The 20,982-nt window shown below is 45.0% G+C and overlaps 1 protein-coding gene and 2 non-coding genes across 3 annotated transcripts in view; all 3 read left to right on the top strand.

The window, feature by feature from the left end:
- Positions 1-2,827: 2,827 nt before the first annotated feature.
- TRNAT-GGU (transfer RNA threonine (anticodon GGU)) lies at positions 2,828-2,903 on the top strand. The gene has a single exon. It is a non-coding gene; the product is annotated as a tRNA-Thr (tRNA).
- A 1,214-nt stretch (positions 2,904-4,117) lies between these two features.
- Positions 4,118-20,982, top strand: part of HSPA4 (heat shock protein family A (Hsp70) member 4) — a 57,254-nt gene continuing 40,389 nt past the window's right edge. Inside the window, exon 1 of the mRNA XM_066278324.1 lies at positions 4,118-6,862. Coding sequence (XP_066134421.1) covers positions 6,756-6,862 — 107 coding nt within the window. The 5' untranslated portion in view covers positions 4,118-6,755. The remainder of the gene's footprint in view (positions 6,863-20,982) is intronic.
- Positions 5,602-5,741, top strand: LOC136336653 (small nucleolar RNA SNORA7). Its single transcript, XR_010731489.1, has one exon. It is a non-coding gene; the product is annotated as a small nucleolar RNA SNORA7 (small nucleolar RNA).

The following is a 20,982-nucleotide window of genomic DNA, read 5'->3' as shown; positions in this document are numbered from 1 at the left end:
TTCAACCAACCCAGATTAAAAATATTTTTTAAAAGTTACATTGTTGCCTGACCAGTGGTGGTGCAGTGGATAGAGCATTGATCTGGAATGCTGAGGTCTCTGGTTCAAAACCTGAGGTTGCCAGTTTGAGCTCAGGGTCACTGGCTTGACTCTGGCGTCACTGGCTTGAGTGAGGGATTGTCTGCACAATCCTGAGATTGCTGGCTTGAGCAAGGGGTCACTGACTTGCTCTGACCCCCAGTCAAGACATGTACACGAAGCCGTCAGTACACAACTAAGTGGAGCAATGAGTTGATGCTTCTCTCTCTCTGTCCTTTCCTCTCTTCCTTCCTTTTTCTCTCTCAAAAAACTTACATTGTTGGCCTGACCTGTGGTGACGCAGCGGATAAAGCGTCAACCTGGAAACACTGAGGTTGCCGGTTCAAAACCCTGGCTTGCCTGGTCAAGGCACATATGGGAGTTGATGCTTCTTGCTCCTCCCCCTTCTCTCTCTCTCTCTCTCTCTCTCTCTATCTCTATCTCTCCCCCTCCTCTCTAAAATGAATAAATAAAAAAAACAAAAAAAAAACTTACATTGTTGCTGACATGTACTATGACTAAATTAGGTCTATATATTAGTTCTACTGTGATTGAGTCTTACTGAATATGGATAGCCTTTTTTTCTGGTCATTATTTCCTAAATAATACAATAATAACTATTTACACAGCATTGACCTCATACTAGGTGTTTTAAGTAATCTAGAGATGACTTAAAGTACATGGGAGGATGTGCATCAGTTTTAGGCAACTGCTATACCATTTTTTTTTTTTTTAATATAAGGATTTAGGTATTTATGGATTTAGGAATCGGTGGGCCTTGGAACTAACCCCTTGGATACCAAGGGATAATTGTAACAAATTATCTTCATAGTGGAAACTTCTTTTGGTCACCTTTTCCAGGCTTGTCTTTGTCTTTTCTGGAAAAGAAACTCATGCTTCCAATGAGCTCATATCTCCTCTTCTCTTGTTTCAGCCTGCTGCCGCTGCCACTGCCTTTTGCATTAGGGATGGATTCCTGTGCTGTTGCCAGGAAAACATGCTAGTCACTCTCTTCTGATTTAGAGCTTATACTGCTGGCATTTAAGTGCCAAATGGTTATCATTTGTGATATATTTAGATTTTAAACTCACTCTGCAATTGAACATTAACTACATGTCAACAAGAAAATAAATGATTCTCTTTTGGTTGGGAAGCAATGTATGGGCAGAATGCCACATCAACTTGTTCATAGTAACACTGTTCATAGTAACACTGATTCTTTGTCAAATTACAAATAGCCACGCTCTAGATTCCTCTTTAATCAGGAAAAGTGAATTATCAGAGGCCACAGGGTCTTTTAAAGTCATTGTCTTTGAGTCTTACAGCATGAAGAAAAGAGCAAGCTGTCCTGAGATAAACCAGCTGTTTTCAGCTGAGGAGGAACCAGCACAGTATACACTGGGTCCTGATGAATTTGATAGTTAAAACAAAAGATGGTAAAGAAAGCTTTGTAATTTGTAGAAACAAGATGGTAACTGCTACTGTGGCAGGATAGCTCCCTAGAGTGGAGGTAGGGGGGATGTTTGGGATCCCTCCACACTTTGGACTGGGTGGACTGAACCGGCCAATCATGTTTCTGCTCTCAACAGACCAGATCAACAGACAGGGCATTGGGGTGGAGTTGGAATGTCAGCTGCTAGAGGTGGAAGAAGGCTGCATAGGGTGGTTGAAGGGAGCGTGGAACTGATGTGTAAGAGATTGTGAGTCAGGCCAGGAATATGTCCGGTGATCAAAGGACCTAGAGGAAGGGGTTAAATTTTCATGAGCATATCAGCTTATATGGCTTGGCAAAATCTGGGCAAAGTTCATCTAGCATTTCAGGATTATAAAGAGGGAAAGGACTGATAATGAATGTGCAGGCCATTTGTATCAGTGTAATCAGCCCATACATATAAGGACAAAACAAGGGGCTCTGTAGAAGGATCTCAGAATGAGATCATAGTGGTACTACGTAAGCAGACAGTTTGATAGAGTAAGGAAGGATTCCAGCCAATTTTGAGTTAGACATGAACTACAGTGGTAGTTTTTATATCAGAAGAGCATATGATTAGAAAAATGCTTAAAGGGCAAAAGCAGGAGTCTAAATTGTGTTCTACTACTCTTTAACTAGTATTTCTTATATTTACACTTGTATTTATGATTCAACAAAGTGAAATAGGTTTTATACAGGACTTCTCAGAGCCTTTAAAATGGTAATATTAACCTATTAATACCTCATGACACACTGTCCTAGGGAATACAGTTTGGGAAAGGCTAAATTAACCTAATGTTAAAAAAAAAAGGCACAACCAAATTCAACCATCATATACAATAAAAACACCAAAAGGAAGGAAAGTATTCCAAAATGTCAGTAGTGATTCTAGATGAAATTTTTTACTTTTATTTCCCATATTCACTTTAATGAATCTCTATAAGGAACATGAATTTAAAGAAAGCAGCAGTGTCATTATAGGAAACCTATGCTGAAGTCAGAGTTTTAAAAGCTGTGTGACCTTGGCCCTGTCAGGATAGCTTAGTTGGTTAGAGCATCATCCTGGTACACAAAGGTTGCCAGTTTGATCCCTGGTCAGGGCACATACAGAAGCAGACTGAAGTTTCCATCTCTCTGCCTCTTTCTCTCTCTCCCTCTTCCTCTCTAAAACCAATAAATAAATTTTAAAAATACAATAAAAAATAAAAGCTGTGTGACCTTGAGCAGATTCCTCAACCTCATCAGGTCTGTTTTCTCATCTATAAAATTGGAAAATAGGCCCTGGCTGGTTGGCTCAGTGGTAGAGCGTCGGCCTGGTGTGCGGAAGTCCCGGGTTCGATTCCCGGCCAGGGCACACAGGAGAAGTGCCCATCTGCTTCTCCACCCCTCCCCCTCTCCTTCCTCTCTGTCTCTCTTCCCCTCTCGCAGCCGAGGCTCCATTGGAGCAAAGATGGCCCGGGCGCTGGGGATGGCTCCTTGGCCTCTGCCCCAGGCGCTAGAGTGGCTTTGGTCGCGACAGAGCGATGCCCCGGAGGGGCAGAGCATCGCCCCCTGGTGGGCGTGCCGGATGGATCCCGGTCCGGCGCATGCGGGAGTCTGACTGTCTCTCCCCGTTTCCAGCTTCAGAAAAATACCAAAAAAAACACAAAAAACAAAAAAACGGAAAATAATGCCTCCCTATTGTGCTTGCTATGAAGATTAAATGAATTATGATATCCAAACCACTCAGCACAATGTCTGGCACATGTAGTAGGAGACAGAGGTGAGGTAGAATATGGTAATTATTATTGAGTGATTAGAGTTTTGGAGTATAAGATAGGAGTGGTGGTTTGAATAAGGGCACTGGTCCACTCATTACGACAGAGAGACCAGAAAACACCATTATGTGAGCTTTTAGCGTCCTCCTGCAGCAAAGAATTGCAGAAGCTGTTCCTGAATATGGGACAGTATTCCACAGGACACTTGGCAGGGATAATTATGAATTCCCAACTGAGAAACTTTTTTTTTTTTTTTTTTCATTTTTCTGAAGCTGGAAACAGGGAGAGACAGTCAGACAGACTCCCACATGCGCCGACCGGGATCCACCCGGCACGCCCACCAGGGGCGATGCTCTGCCCACCAGGGGGCGATGCTCTGCCCATCCTGGGCGTCGCCATGTTGCGACCAGAGCCACTCTAGCGCCTGGGGCAGAGGCCACAGAGCCATCCCCAGCGCCCGGGCCATCTTTGCTCCAATGGAGCCTTGGCTGCGGGAGGGGAAGAGAGAGACAGAGAGGGAAAGCGCGGCGGAGGGGTGGAGAAACAAATGGGCGCTTCTCCTGTGTGCCCTGGCCGGGAATCAAACCCGGGTCCTCCGCACACTAGGCCGACGCTCTACCGCTGAGCCAACAGGCCAGGGCCCAATTGAGAAACTTTTGTTTCATGGTGAGCAGCCTATGAATACTGTATTTTTAAAACAAACAAACAAACAAACAAACACCTTGATAATTTCTTTGAACTAAATTTAATCATTGTACCAGAGAAAGGCATTTAACAACTTTGTTTTTCTAAAATCCTCAAGATAGCCCTTGCCAGATAGCTTGGTTGGTTAGAGCATTGTCCTGAAGTGCAGAAGTTGCCAAATCGATCCCTGGTCAGGACACATACAGGAACAGATGGATGTTCTTGTCTATCCCTTTCTCTCCCTTCTTTCTTCTCCAAAATTAATAGACATTAAAAAAGTACTCAATAAAAAAAAAAGTACTCAAGATACTATGCTGAATGAAAAGAACTTGTGCTTCAACTAGTTTCTCCAACATCATTCTGACAACTTCGCTGCTTCACAATTGTGATTCTTGGAAACTTGTCATTAAGATTCTTCAGAATTCTTAAATAACTTTTTCTGACTTCATTTATTTAAATATCCTAGAATAGGCCCTGGATGGTTGGCTCAGTGGTAGAGTGTTGGCCTGGCATGCAGGAGTCCCGGGTTCGGTTCCCGGCCAGGGCACACAGGAGAAGCGCCTATCTGCTTCTCCACCTCTCCCTCTCTCCTTCCTCTGTCTCTCTCTTCCCCTCCGCAGCCAAGGCTCCATTGGAGCAAAGTTGGCCCAACCGCTGAGGATGGCTCTGTGGCCTCTGCCTCAGGCGCTAGAATGGCTCTGGTTGCAACAGAGCAATGCCCCAGAGGGGTAAAGCATCGCCCTCTGGTGGGCATGCCGGTGGCTCCCAGTTAGGCACATGCTGGAGTCTGACAGCCTCCCCATTTCCAACTTAAGAAAAATACAACAAACAAACAAACAAAAAAACTATCCTAGAATAGCCTCTTGAGCTATAAGTTTGATGATCCAGGAAACTATTTTTAGCAGGATGAGTACTCTTTGTGACTGATGTTAATGTTTTATTTTTAAGAAGGAAAAATCCTTAAGATTGATAGGGTTGATGGTATTTTAAATTGAAAGCAGTGCCAAGGCAAATAGGGCAAGTAGATATGAAGTTGGAACATAAAGAGTTATATGGGTGTGCTTTTTGCCAGTTTAGCTAGAGGATGGGGAAGCCTTTCATAAGAAGGAAGGGAGAGAGTCTGTTAGACACAGTGTTCTTTTAGGTGGATTAGACACTTCAGCCTGCACCCTAGCCTTTGTTTGCTCAGTGCTTAATAACCTAGAGCAGACTAATGGAGACAGCCTGTCATAATTAAGGCCAATACTGTTCTTGGTGTCACTAATATCCCCCTAGTTAAGAAAAAAAATAGGAGACAGAGGAAGGTCCAGGTCAACCTAACTAGAAAAAACAACAAACTTTGTGTTGGGGACCCTTAAAAAATAGTATCATAAAGTAAATATTTAAAATAAGACATTACAACAAATTACTGGAGACTTGGAGATTCAGATCCCCTCTCTTCTGAAATCTCTCATTAGGCAATTTATCAGACATGCTTATTACATAGCTTCCTTCTTGAGCGCAAGCTGGTTTCCCCTCTGCACCTGGAACACTACGGAACTTTCAGCAACTCACTGCTCTCCCAGGTGTCCGTGCCAGTGATAGACTCTTAAATTAAGATTCATTAGTTTCAACGTCCCAGGATCATGCCTGGGAAGTGGCTAATATTCTGCCAGCTTTGGAGACAGAAGGGAAAGCAAGCATGGCAGAGGTACCTATTCCAGTCCCCGTTTGCTCAGTAGCTGGTGATTGGAAGACAGTCTGCAACAATGTTTCAAAAAAATTAATTAGAGTCATATAGTCCTACCACTTTACTTGCTAGGCCGAACAGACCGAAGTAGTTTATCATCTGTGTCCCTTGCATCCAGTTCAGGACAGGTGCTTGAAATATTTTGGGGATAAAAAGGCTGAAGTCCTGTAGGTCCCTCAGTCCTATCTAAGGATAGGAGTGGGCTATAGAGCGGCGCGACAAGAATTAACCGGGGGGAAAAAACCCCTCAAAGCGGTGGAATTGAGAGTGGATTTCTTCCCTCTGCCGGAAGGGGCGGTTTGACTTTGACATACTTAGCTCGATTTAAGGCCCTACTCCGGGCCGTGTTCCAACAGCTGCCTTCTCCTCTACGGTCCAACCTATCCCAAGAGCAACAGGAGAGTCCTCCGGGTTTTGAAAATTAGCTCTCGCTCCTACTTTGGGGGACCGACACAAGGAGGAGCGCAGGAGAACCCGCCACCGGAAGTTTCTTTGGATAGAAGGTAAAGGGGCGAAAGTAGACCAAACACAGGTTCTCAGCACTTTGCTTCTAGCCGGCTCTCCTTTCTTTCGGCAGGGAAGGTGCCCAGCTGTTCTTTGCATCTGTGGGAAGCAGCTGCGGCGGGTTCTGCAACTCCTTTCCATCTTCAGAGCACCTCGAGGCTGGACGTGACGTACACTTGTCTGTAACTAGGGGCGGGACCGCAAAAGGAAGAGCGGCTGCACCGAGTGCTCGCGAGAACATTCCTTTCCTTCGTAGTTCTCGTTCTGCAGCTTCACTCTCGTCGCAACGAGATCTTTCGAGATCTTCTCCGCCCCCGCTGCCCGGCGCCCTCTCTGCGGCCGCTGAGCCGGAGCCGGCCGAGCAGCACGCTCCGCAGCAGCTCCGTTTCCGAGGACCTCGGCTCTCGCCAGTCCCGCACTAGCACCGGTCTTCCGGCCCGCACGGTCCACTCTCCGTGCGCCGTCTCCGTCGTGCTCCGCGTCCTGTCTCGCCGGCCGGACCCGGGCTCGAGCCTGAGCTGTAGCCAGCGCCATGTCGGTGGTGGGCATAGATCTGGGCTTCCAGAGCTGCTACGTGGCTGTAGCGCGCGCCGGCGGCATCGAGACCATTGCGAATGAGTACAGCGACCGCTGCACGCCGTAAGTGTGGGCCAGGCCGGCCGCGTGCACCGAGGGTGGGGAGAGAGCAGTTGCTCCCGTCGGCGACCCTCGGAACTGGGGAACACGAGCATTGGAGTCCTTTCAGTTCCGAGCCTAAGGCCCCGTAGGTAGGGGACCCCCACTGGATGCCACGTTACTACGGTCCGCGACCTGCCGTGTGGGTCTGAGCCAGGGGGCGAGACCTTTTCTCGGTGGTCCGCTGGCCGAATGAATGCTGGGTACGGCGCGCGGGCCAGCGGAGGCCTCTAGTCACGAGCTGGAAGGCAGGCAGGCCTGGGGTGTAGGAGGGACCGAGGTCTTCTTTCAGCGGGCACAGACCAGGCCTGGAGTGTACGGACGTTTCTGGAACCTAACAGAATTCTTAGCTTCGTATACAGCAGGCACTTAATAAAAGTTGACCGGGTTCTGGTGTTTGCCTGCGGCAAAACTGTGGAGCGGCCTGGAGCGGCCGGAGTCCCACGTGAGTGGGGGCGGGGCGGCGCCCGGAAGCGACGGAGCGTGAGGACCCTGAGGCTCAAGCTCAAGATGGACCAGGTTGGGGCAGTACGGCTAGAATCAGAAAAGGATTTAGTAAAATCGCTGCCACCTTGATACCTTTGCATTCATTTTGCTTTTTTCAGTTTCAGTATATTGAACTGTATTGGGTTGTTTCTGCTATTCTGTGCGCGTCCACTTTCACAGTGAGACAGTCAAACCAGGATTTGGCCACAATTGTTAATGAATGACTCGGGCTCACTTTGACTTTTAGAATTTATAAGGGGTCCCCAAACTGCATTCCCCTGAGGCCATTTATCCGCCTTCCCCACCCCCCGCACTTCCAGAAGGGGCACCTCTTTTATTGGTGGTCGGTGAGAGGAGCACACTCCTGGAGTACTGTATGTGGCGGTGCTCATGTACAGTACTACTTCCGGTGACACAGGACGCAGGCGTCATATCACTTGTTAGGGTAGCAGTGACATAGAACCGGACATTGACCATCTCATTAGCCAAAAGCAGGCCCATAGTTTCTATTGAAATACTGGTCAGTTTGTTGATTTAAATTTACTTGTTATTTATTTTAAGTATTGTGTTTGTTCCCGTTTTGTTTTTTTACTTTAAGATATGTGCAGTGTGCATAGGGATTTGTTCATAGGTTTTTTTTTTTTTAAATTTTTATTTTTTTAATTTTTCTGAAGCTGGAAACAGGGAGAGACAGTCAGACAGACTCCCGCATGCGCCCGACCGGGATCCACCCGGCACGCCCACCAGGGGCGATGCTCTGCCCACCCGGGGCGTCGCCATATTGCGACCAGAGCAACTCTGCCACAGAGCCATCCCCAGCGCCCGGGCCATTTTTGCTCCAATGGAGCCTTGGCTGCCATTTTTGCTCCAATGGAGGCTTGGCTGCGGGAGGGGAAGAGAGAGACAGAGAGGGAAAGCGCTGCGGAGGGGTGGAGAAGCAAACGGGCGCTTCTCCTGTGTGCCCTGGCCGGGAATCGAACCCGGGTCCTCCGCACGCTAGGCCGATGCTCTACCGCTGAGCCAACCGGCCAGGGCCATAGGTTTTTTTTATAGTCCGGCCCCTCAACGGTCTGAGGGACAGTGAACTGGCCCCCTGTATAAAAAGTTTGGGGACCCCTGAGCTATACTAAGTGATGGGACCAGTATAGACACAATTCTAAGAAATCATAATTCACCTTGGTCTTTCTTTGTTAGAGTAAATAAAACTTACTTTTTGAGTACGTAGAGGCTTTTCAATCTATTGTTTTCTTTTTGGACAAAATTTCTTAAACTTTGAACTAGTTGATAAGTTCTGAGTGTGGCCGTTAACGGTCATCTGTTCTAAGACCCGGTTTTCACCCTCACGTTTGTCACGCTTCCTAAGCACTAGCCAAACTAGGCTGCCTATCTACTGGCCTGATCTTTGATACTCAGAAGGTTATGTTTCCTTTCTACTTGTCAAGTTTCTGCCCCTTATTTTAGAGGCAACCCAGGTCTTTCTAAAAGCGCACCCAGACCCAAAGTGAAGTCTGATGGCTTTGTCGATTTTGTTTTTAATTTTTAGCAGGATATATATATATATATATATATATATTTTTTTTTTTTTAATTTTATTTATTCATTTTTAGAGAGGAGAGAGAGAGGGAGAGAGAGAGACAGAGAGAGAGAAGGGGGAGGAGCTGGAAGCATCAACTCCCATATGTGCCTTGACCAGGCAAGCCCAGGGTTTAGAACCAGCGACCTCACCATTTCCAGGTCGATGCTTTATCCACTGCGCCACCACAGGTCAGGCCTATTTTTTTTTTTTTTTTTTGTATTTTTCCAAAGTTGGAAACAGGGAGGTAGTCAGACAGACTCCCGCATGCGCCCGACCGACCGGGATCCACCTGGCACACCCACCAGGGGGCGATGCTCTGCCCATCTGGGGCATTGCTCTGTTGCAACCAGAGCCATTCTAGCGCTTGAGGCAGAAGCCACAGAGCCATCCTCAGCGCCCGGGCCAACTTTGTTCCAATGGAGCCTTGGCTGTGGGAGGGGAAGAGAGAGAGAGAGAGAGAGAGAGAGGAAGGAGAGGGGGAGGGGTGGAGAAGCAGATGGGCGTTTCTCCTGTGTGCCTTGGTCGGAAATCGAACTCGGGACTCCAGCACGCCAGGCCGACGCTCTACCACTGAGCCAACCGGCCAGGGCCAGCAGGGGATATAATTTAAAGTGTGTAGTTCAATTGTTTTTGTGTAGTTACGAAATTGTGCAACAATCAAATCAATTTAAATTTTTTTTCAATTTATTGATTTTAGCTAGGGAGGGGAGAGGAGGGAGAGACAGAGAGAGAGAGACAAGAACAAAGTATGTGCCCTGACCAGGCAACCTCTGCTTTGGGGTTGACGCTTTAACAACCAAGCTATCTGGCTAGGGCTTAAATCAATTTTAAAACATTTTCATCAATCTCGAAAGAAAGCCTCTACTTGTTAGCATACATACCCCCTCACCACCAATTTGTATATTTCTTAACAATGGGTATGTTCTAATTTGTATTTCCAGGGAAGTGTGTTGTGTATTGAAGTGCCTTTTTTTTTAAAAAAAAAGCATTGAAGTTTCTTTTAAAGTATTTAACCATTACTTTTCTATTTGACATTGTCTTCCTCTCTAGATCCTGGTTTTCTTCATTGTCATAGTTCCCTCCAAGGACCTAAAAAGGCTGGTGCACTGAGTTAGGCATGTAACATCTTGGTTTTTTCTTGCCTAGAGTTGAAAATACTTGCTCCAGAGGGAAGAAAATCTCAAATATTAGAATGGTGTTTACTGCCCTTTCTTTTAGACTTATTTTATGCTCTCATTTTGTAGAGTCATTACCATACTTTTACATAATTCCATTACTTGAACCTGAGTTCTTTCAGGAAAAAAAGAATCTTATCTTTCCAGGTTACAAGTAAATTTTCCTCAAAGGCTAAGTGATGGGTGACCAGATATACCATGTCATTCTGATAAGATCTCCTTTAAATACTTTGATTTTTCTTGCATGTTTTTCCTATATTTTTGTTTGTATTCCTCAGGAACTTATAGGGATGCCATACATCTAAGTAATATTTTTGAACTGTGATTTTGATTAGCTTAAATTGCTGTGTTGGAGTCTGGCTGAGTAGAACCTGGAAGTGGAAAGGTTGATCTTTGTAGTGGTTATATGGAAAAATGGTTTTTTTTTTTTTTTTTTTTTTCATTTTTCTGAAGCTGGAAACAGGGAGAGACAGTCAGACAGACTCCCGCATGCGCCCGACCGGGATCCACCCGGCACGCCCACCAGGGGCGACGCTCTGCCCACCAGGGGGCGATGCTCTGCCCATCCTGGGCGTCGCCATGTTGCGACCAGAGCCACTCTAGCGCCTGAGGCAGAGGCCACAGAGCCATCCCCAGCGCCCGGGCCATTTTTGCTCCAATGGAGCCTTGGCTGCGGGAGGGGAAGAGAGAGACAGAGAGGAAAGCGTGGCGGAGGGGTGGAGAAGCAAATGGGCGCTTCTCCTGTGTGCCCTGGCCAGGAATCAAACCCGGGTCCTCCGCACGCTAGGCCGACGCTCTACCGCTGAGCCAACCGGCCAGGGCCGGAAAAATGGTTTTATATCTCAGAAATAAGTACACAGAGGCTGGTATGCATTTTTGTTTCAGTGTGAGGGTGGAAATGAGATGGAAATTCCAGAGGGGTGGCTGTAATGTATTTTTCCCCCACAGAGGAAGAAGGAAGGGTGGAGCCACAAAATGTGGAATAAAAAAAGGCTTTACTGCAGGGGTCCCCAAACTTTTTACACAGTGGGCCAGTTCACTGTCTCCCAGACCGTTGGAGGGTCGGACTATAAAAAAAAACTATGAACAAATTCCTATGCACACTGCACATATCTTATTTTAAAGTAAAAAACAAAACGGAAACAAATATTTAAAATAAAGAACAAGTAAATTTAAATCAACAAACTGACCAGTATTTCATTGGGAACTATGTTCCTCTCACTGACCACCAATGAAAGAGGTGCCCCTTCCGGAAGTTCGGCGGGGGCCGGATAAATGGCTTCAGGGGGCCACATGTGGCTCGCGGGCCGTAGTTTGGGACCCCTGCTTTATTGAGTACAGAGCTCATCCAGCCTGACGATGTTCCCTGGTCCCGGGGACACAGAGGCCAGGGAAGTCGCATGGGGTGACGCGTGTGGGGGATATTTAAAGGGTCTCTAGGGTGGTCGAGCTAATATGATGTGAAATCTCACTGGCTGGCAGACAGTCGCTTTTTTGCCAAAGACTCCTGGGAAGTTTCTGTTGGCGCGCCCTAGTGTGGGCGGTTCTAGCCAAAGTTCCTGGGGCTGGGTTCCTCTCGTGATCAGCCCCCTTTGCAGACTACCCCACAGTGGCTATCATGGAAGTACCTCATTTCAATTGTGGGTGGGGGTAACAGCATTTGAATTCAGTTTTCTTTCTTTTTTTTTTTTTTTTTTATATGTATTTTTCTGAAGTTGGAAATGGGGAGGCAGTCAGACAGACTCCCGTATGCGCCCGACCGGGATCCACCCGGCACACCCACCAGGAGGCGATGCTCTGCCCATCTGGGGCATTGCTCTGCTGCAACCAGAGCCATTCTAGCGCCTGAGGCAGAGGCCATGGAGCCATCCTCAGCGCCCGGGCCAACTTTGCTCCAATGGAGCCTTGGCTGCAGGAGGGGAAGAGAGAGAGACAGAGGAAGGAGAGGAGGAGGGATGGAGAAGCAGATGGGCGCTTCTCCTGTATGCCCTGCCTGGGAATCGAACCCAGGACTCCTGAATTCACCCCAGGCCAGCCAGGGCTTGAATTCAGTTTTTGAGGAGCTAATTGAGTCTTACTCGGAAGAGATGCTCACTTTTTTTTTTGTCAGGTTTAGGTTTTCTCTTAGCAAATGATTAAGAGCCTCCAATATGACAGCCATTGTGTTAATCACTAGAGGTAGTCTGATGAACAAATAAACAGGATCCTCATGGACATGACTAATGGAAAAAGCCAGGTGTTAAACAAATATATACGAAATTACTAACTGTGGTAAAGGTAGCTTGGGTGAGAAAGTACAAGATACAATGACAATTAAATACTAATTTAAATTATATGTTGGGTGGAGATGAAAGGTGCTCTTAAGAAATGCCATGTGGCCCTGGCCGGTTGGTTCAGTGGTAGAGCGTCGGCCTGGCATGCAGAAGTCCTGGGTTCGATTCCCGGCCAGGGCACACAGGAGAAGTGCCCATCTGTTTCTCCACCCCTCCCCCTCTCCTTCCTCTCTGTCTCTCTCTTCCCCTCTCACAGCCAAGGCTCCATTGGAGCAAAGTTGGCCCGGGCACTGAGGATGGCTCTGTGGCCTCTGCCTCAGGCGCCAGAATGGTTCTGGTTGCAACAGAGCGTCGCCCCAGATGGGCAAGAGCATCACCCCCTGGTGGGCATGCGGGTGGATCCCGGTTGGGCATATGCGGGAGTCTGTCTGACTTGCCTCCCTGTTTCCAACTTTAGGGAAAAAAAAAAAGCCATATAAGCTGGTACCTGGAATATGAGTAGGAATTTACCTTGGAGGTTGTGGGTCTGAGGGGGTCTGAGGAAGAGCTGTTCCAAGCAGAAGGAACAGCAAGGGAAGACGAACTGTTCCAAGAAGAGCTTGGCAGATTTGACAGACTTAGAGGAAAATAGCTGCTACTCTTGAGCCACTTGAGAGAATGGTGTGAGATGAGTCTGGAGAGGAGTTAGGGAGGGCAGACTAGATGATGGCGGATGATCTTGCAAAGTCACATTCTTGATTTTTATTTAGGCGCAGTGGAAGGTATTCTAACATTTTAAAACATGATTAAGTTTTTTGAGGAGAGTGGATTTATTTGAGAAGGGCAAGAGCAGCAGCAGGGTGATACCTTAGGAGGCTATGCAGTAGTACATGTGAGTGTTGATGTTGCTCTCCTCTAGTGTGGTAGCGTGGGTGAGATGTGGATGGCCTCAAGATAAACTTTGTGGAGTTCTAAATTGGGAAGTGTCCGTGTTGTTTTTTGATTATAGGCTTGGAGTAAGAAGGAAAGCCTAATTTTATATTTAGTTGGATTATTACATTAGAAAAGGTACAACCAACCATAAAGCGTTTTTTTCTGCATTAAAAATGTCATTGGAATGTCAAACAGTAGTGAGGTTAATTGAGCCATACTTTCCACAATGAACAATTTATAGGGTAGAAATGAGTTACTTATGAAAATAATTGTGTCTGAATTTTTTAATTACAGTTTACATTTAATATTGTATTAATTTCAGGTGTACATACACTTCATAAAGTAGCCCCCCATATTTCTAGTAGTTACACAGTTATTACAACATTATTCACTATATTCCCTATACTGTACTTGACATCCCGTGACTACTTTGTAAATACCAGTTGGTACATTCATCCTTTCACCCAGTCCCCCAAACTCTCTCCCCTTTGGCAACTATCAGTCTTGTCTCTGGATCTGAGTCTGTTTCAGTTTTGTTAGTTTATTTTGTTCCTTAGGTTCTGCATATAAGTGAAATCATATGGTATTTGTCTTTTTCTGATTGACTTTACTTAGCATAATAATACCCTCCAGGTCCATTTGTGCTGTCACAAATGCTGAGATTTCAGTCTTTTTTATGGCAAAGTAATATATTGTATTACATGTACTGCAGTTTTTATCCACTTGTCTGTTGATGGGCACTGGGGCTGTTTCCATATCTTGGCTATTTGTAAATAATGCTGCAATGAACGTAGGGGTGCATATATTCTTTTGAATTAGTGTTTTGGGTTTCTTTGAATATATATATACTCAGAAGTGGAATCACTGGGTCATAAGGCATGAATTGTTTACATTATCAATTTTGTGGACTTCCTGATGAAGCAACATATTAGGAATTTGAAGAGGTGAAATGATTAATAATCACCCTTCAGAGCAAAAGCTGAAAATATGTGTAATTTTTAAGTGACTGGCAGATTAACATCTGATACCTTATTTGTGCAAGACAGTTATTCTATGAAGTGAATGTCTTCTCATGTCATGTAGCTCTAAGAAGAGCAGCATGACTTGGATTTAAAGAAAAGGAAGGCTGATTTGTTAACTAGTGTTTCAGACCACTTAACACCATTTCCCCTCATATCTAATTTCAGAGGTTCTGGAAGTAGCTTATTAAAATCATTTAAGAACTAAAATACAACCTTTTATACAAAATTGGTAGAAGTTATTTACAGGAACTTTGTCAGTAGTAGGTTCTAAATTGTGTTTTTTAAACTAAAACATTCTTTTTCTAACTGACTTTTAACAGAATACTTGTTTGCTGTAACAATAAAAACACTAAAGTGTTGCCTGACCAGGAGGTGGTGCAGTGGACAGAGTGTCTGACTGGGATGCGGAGGACCCAGGTTTGAAACCCTGAGGTTTCCGGCTTGTGCATGGGTTCATTCAGCTTGAGCGCAGGCTCACCAGCTTGAGTGTAGGCTCACCAGCTTGAGTGTGGAATCATAGACATAACCCCATGTTCACTGGCTTGAAGCCCAAGATTACTGGCTTGAGCAAGGGGTCACTCGGGCTGCTGTTGCCCCCAGGTCAAGGCACTTATAGGAAAAAGCAATCAATGAACAACTAAGGTGCCGCAAGGAAGAATTGATGCTTCTCATCTCTCTCCCTTCCTGTCTGTCTGTCCCTCTCTTTGACTCTGACTCTGTCATTGTCAAAAACAACAACAAATACTAAAGTGTTGAAGTGGAGTTTTCTCTCCCTCTTAATTATTTGCTTTCTATCCTTGCATACCTTTCTCTAGCTTTTCACTTATATACCTTGAGTGTGTGTGTTTAAATAGGATCATACTATATTTTGCAACTTTTTTTTCAGTCATACACGATGCAAATGAAGGTTTACAGTTCATATGGAAAATAATATAATAAAAGAAATAATGCAGAAATAAACTTTCACCTACTCAAAACTGTAATCCTTTTGCCACAATATTATTTTATTTTTATTTGTTTTTTTCTGAAATTAGAAATGAGGAGGCAGTCAGATTCCCTCATGCTCCCCACCAGGATCCACCTGGAATGTCCACCAGGAGGCGATCCTCTGCTCATCTGGGGTGTTGCTCCCTTTCAGCCATGGAGCCATCCTCAGCGCCTGGGGCAACTTTTGCTCCAGTATAGCCTTGGCTGCGGGAGGGGAAGAGAGAGACAGAGAAGAAGGAGAAGGGTAAGGGTGCTTCTCTGATGTGCCCTGACCGGGAATTGAACCTGGGATACCGCTGAGCCAACCGGCCAGGGTCCACACCCTGTATTTTAGATAACTTTCAGAGTTAAATATGAATTTATCTCCTTAACTATGTAATTTCATATTATGGCTGTAACATGTTTTCTTCAAACACTCAGGTTATTTCTAATACTTTGCTGTTACAAACAGTTCTTTAAGAAGTATTTTATATTTATGGTTACATGTTAATACTTCTATTTTTGTTGGATAGATTTCCAGATGTCAAACTGCTAGGGGAAAGGATATAAATGCGTAGAGTTTCAGTACATATTTCCAGAACAGTATACTCTATAAAAATTTAAGAGATTAGTTTATACCAGGAACATAAATGATTTATATACCTTACTGGGGGTTATGAAGATTAAGGAGTTAAACTAAAGTGTTTAGAGTAAAGTCTGTGCAAGTATTTGCTACTATTGCTATTATTACCTTTTTGTATTTTTTATTAATCCTCTTTATTAATGGATTACTATATATTGGAACAGTAAATAGAATCTAGAAGTTTGCCTTTTAAGGTTCATCAAATGTGCAAAAGTCACTGGCTCAGGAGTGTTTTAGATACTGTATCTCAGAAAAACAAGTTATTTAGTCAGTAGCAACTTTTTTGGGGGATACTGTATTTCCCCATGTATAAGATGCTCCCATGTATAAGACACACCATAATTTTGGGGCCCGAAATTTGAAAAAAAAAAAAGCATTACATAAATTTATTGAACTTAAGTTTTATGCATCATAAAATTCATACAACTCCTTATCACTGTCAAAACTCCCATCTGTTAGCTTGTCCTCATCTGTGTCTGATGACTAATCACTGTCTTCATATATTGTCTGGTCCTCAGTTGCATCTATGGCATTTGAAATGCCACACTTCTACACGCACCCAGTTTTTAGACCCCACATTTTTGAAAAAGTTTATGCGTCTTATACATGGGGAAATACGGTACTTTCTAGTTTGGGCCTAAGTAACCAGAGGACACTCTGGTTAATATAATAATCAGTTTTGCCGCCATTTCTTATTTGATAATCTAATTATTATAGGTTCTCTGAAAAGCTCATTTTCTTGTTTAAGAAGGTGAATTTAGAGCAACAGCTGTCCTAATATCCTGAGAGCAGTTCTACACACACTTATAAACATGAAACTACCTTTTAGAATCTGTGCTGGTCACACCTGTTATTTTTTTTGTGTGTGTATGAGACAGAGACAGGGACAGACAGGAAGGGAGAGATGAAAAGCATCAATTTTGGCCCTGGCTGGTTGGCTCAGCGGTAGAGCGTCGGCCTAGTGTGCGGAGGACCCGGGTTCGATTCCCGGCCAGGGCACACAGGAGAAGCGCCCATTTGCTTCTCCACCCCTCCGCCGTGCTTTCCTCTCTGTCTCTCTCTTCCCCTCCCGCAGCCGAGGCTCCATTGGAGCAAAGATGGCCCGGGCGCTGGGGATGGCTCTGTGGCCTCTGCCTCAGACGCTGGAGTGGCTCTGGTCGCAACATGGCGACGCCCAGGATGGGCAGAGCATCGCCCCCTGGTGGGCAGAGCGTGGCCCCTGGTGGCGTGCTGGGTGGATCCCAGTCGGGTGCATGCGGGAGTCTGTCTGACTGTCTCTCCCTGTTTCCAGCTTCAGAAAAATGAAAAAAAAAAAAAGAAAAGAAAAGAAAGAAAAGCATCAATTTTTTTGTTGCTGTTCCTTATATGTTCATTGACTGCTTTTTCATATGTGCCTTGACAGGAGTGGGGGGGCTCAAGGAGAGCCAGTTGACCCCTTGCTCAAGCCAGTGACCTTTGGACTTAAGCTAGTGACCATGGGGTCATGCCTATGATCCCATGCTCAAGCCAGTGACCCCACGCTCAAGCTGGTAAGCCTGAGCTCAAGCTGGGTAAGCCCATGCTCAAGCTGGCGACCTTGGGGTTTTTTTTTTTACAGAGGCAGAGAGAGACAGAGACAGACAGACAGGAACGGAGAGAGATGAGAAGAATCAATCATCAGTTTCTCGTTGCGCATTGCGACTTCTTAGTTGTTCATTGATTGCTTTCTCACATGTGCCTTGACCGCGGGCCTTCAGCAGACCAAGTAACCCCCTGCTGGAGCCAGCGACCTTGGGTCTAAGCTGGTGAGCTCTTTGCTCAAGCCAGATGAGCCCGCGCTCAAGCTGGCGACCTCGGGGCCTCAAACCTGGGTCCTTCCGCATCCCAGTCCGACGCTCTATCCACTGCGCCACCACCTGGTCAGGCGACCTTGGGGTTTTGAACCTGGGTCCTGAGTCCCAGTTTGATGCTCCAATCACTGCGCCACCGCCTGGTCAGGCAGCAGCTGTTTTTTTTTTTTTTTTTTTTTTACAAGAGACAACAAGAGTCAGAGAGAGGGATAGTTAGGGACAGACAGGAACAGAGAGAGATGAGAAGCATCAATCATCAGTTTTTCATTGAGGCACTTTAGTTGTTCATTGATTGCTTTCTCATATGTGCCTTGACTGTGGGGCTACAGCAGACCCAGTAACCCATTGCTCAAGCCAGTGACCTTGGTCCAAGTTGGTGAGCTTTGCTCAAACCAGATGAGCCCATGCTCAAGCTGGTGACCTCGGGGTCTCGAACCTGGGTCCTCCGCATCGCATTCTGACGCTCAATCCACTGTGCCACCCCCCGGCCAGGCAGGCAGCAGCTGTTTTTAATATCCTATCTGAATGTGTTAAAAGGTTTTGCTGGTATTATTGCTTACCTAGGAAAGAGAGATCAGTGCTATTTATTCTCTGTCTCAATTTGAATTAATTTCCAATACTGTCAGCCTGTAATTTGGAATGGAGGAAAAGTAATGTCAGTCAAACAACAAGTGTCTAGGTACTTAATGTTTTTAGCAGCTTTAACTTGGCATTGTGTGTGGTATAGATGAGGAATTGTGAGATAACAATATTGCTGTCTAGAGATATTCTAGTTGGAAATATGAGGGACATAAAGCCGCAGTTAAAGGTTATATACAGACTTAAAATAATTGAATTCAGAGGAGGAGTTATATCAATGGGGGATGGAATGATGAGGAAAGGGGGAGTTGTGGGACTTGAGCATATAGGATTAGAATACATGGAGGAAAGAATGTGGAGAGTTTGAGGGAAGGTGTAGAAAGAAGTAGGCATAAATTAAATGGGTTTGGTTGGCACTACTGAAGTATGCATGTATGAGATTTGGAATTCAATAGTCCTCATTTTGAATCCTTGAGTCAGATCTTCATTATAAAATTGGGTCAGTAATAGTTTCTTTGTGAGAGTGTATTTGGGAGAATTAAATGTAGAATGCTTAGCTTATTTGGCATATGAAGGCTTAATAATGAAAGCTGTGGGACCAGGGAGTTTGACCTGGATGAAAGAGAAGCTTCCTGCCATTAAGTGGGGACTGGATACAGGCTGTGTGCAAAGTTGAGAAGTTCCTGGTGAATGGACGGCAGTAGATATGTTGCCTTTAAATATCTTGTCGTATGTATTCTGTGTTACTATCCTGACGGAATAATTCAGCCACTGAAGACTTTTCACAGGATACGTTGAGGAGAAACAGCCTGAATGGAGTTTTGTATCTAGTCTGTTTTAGTACTTACATAATTACAGGCATACCTTGAATATATTATGGACTTGATTCCAAACCACTGCAATAAAGCTAGTACTGCCGTGAAGCAAGTTGTAATCTTTTTGCTGATGGAGGGTCTTGCCTTCAGTTTGTATAAAACACATCAGTGAAGTGCAGTAAAGTGAAGTGCTATGAAACGAGGTTGCCTGTATTAGAAGTATTTATCTAAATGCTAATTGTGGCCATCTGCGATGCGTAGGAGATAGTTGTGGAATTACAGTTACTGCAATCTTTGTTTTCTTCTTTGTACTTTGTTGTTTTCTAATTTTGTTTTTCCTTTTTTTTTTTTTGTATTTCTTGAAGTTGGAAACGAGGAGGCAGACAGACTCCCGCATGCGCCTGACCAGGATCCACCCGGCATGCCCACCAGGGGGCGATGCTCTGCCCATCTGGGGCATGGCTCTGTTGCAACCAGAGCCATTCTAGTGCCTGAGGCAAAGGCCATGGAGCCATCCTCAGCGCCCGGGCCAACTTTGCTCCAATGGAGCCTTGGCTGTGGGAGGAGAAGAGAGAAACAGAGAGGAAGGAGAGGGGGAGGGGTGGAGAAGCAGATGGGCACTTCTCCTGTTTGCCTGGCTGGGTATCGAACCCGGGACTTCTGCACGCCAGGCCGACACTCTACCACTAAGCCAACCGGCCAGGGCCTGTTTCCTAATTTTTCTACAGTGAATTTGCGCTGGAAAGAACTGAACTAGGTCCTGGTGCTGGCACTAATACTCAACTGAATATTTTGGGCTCTCTTCACGTTTGTGTATGTGTGTAAGCCTTTAGGTTGAAGTACCTGTCAATATGCGCTGTCTGACATATTGACCATCATTAAATTGTTCTTTTTAAATTGAAGTAGTAGGATTTTTTATTTCTCATGGGTAGATGATTTTAAAGATGGCTGACTGGATTCTAGTGGACAGTGTGAGAAGGTGAAGCAGAACTTTCATAGCAAACTGGTTGGTTGGTATTTTTTTATGAAACTCAGACCAGTGCTTCACTGAAACTATAATAATAGCTAATATTTTATTATTTATTCTGTGCTAGTCTCTGATATAAAAGTAGATCAACAAAATTTAATCTTAAAGCAACCATATGAGGGAGGTGCTGTAATTTCTCCATTTTTAAGATGATTAATTGAATTTGAGAGTGATTAAGCAACAGAGAGGTCAGTTAGAAAGCTAGAAAGGCAGAGAAGGGATTTGGACAGACCCAGACTGTCTTGATACTAGAGTCTTAAATCTTTTTAGTGCATGTATGTTCATCTCAATCGAGTTGATGGCAAAGTGGAAAGCTAAGGATTTCTTTATTTCTTTTTCCCCTAAGGATTTCTTTCTTTGGTGCAGTAGTTGGCTTACTGTTGTTATAATGTAAGAATTATGCAGGATACTATGTTGATGATTTTCTGTGATATGGTAAAAAAAAGTATGGACTTTGCCTATACTTTGCAAGAGTTGTGTACCCTGTTTGAGGTGTTGCAGCTATATGTATTATGTGGTGAAGATTGATGTTTCATTAGTGACATTTGATTGCTTTGTGAGAAGTTGGGAACTGTTTGTAGTGTGTGTATGCACAGACCAAAAATACAAATAATTTGAACTGATAAAAAACTTTTATGTAAGGCTCTGGCCGGTTGCTCAGTGGTAGAGCGTTGGCCTGGCATGTGGAAGTCCTGTGTTCGATTCTTGGCCAGGGCACACAGGAGAAGCACCCATTTGCTTCTCCACCCTTCCCCCTCTCCTTTCTCTCTCTCTCTCCCCC

This window comes from Saccopteryx bilineata, chromosome 4 (assembly GCF_036850765.1).
Source record: "Saccopteryx bilineata isolate mSacBil1 chromosome 4, mSacBil1_pri_phased_curated, whole genome shotgun sequence".
Classification (NCBI taxonomy): domain Eukaryota; kingdom Metazoa; phylum Chordata; class Mammalia; order Chiroptera; family Emballonuridae; genus Saccopteryx; species Saccopteryx bilineata.
Note: the sequence above shows the minus strand (reverse complement) of the source record. Positions and strands in the feature narration are given on the sequence as shown.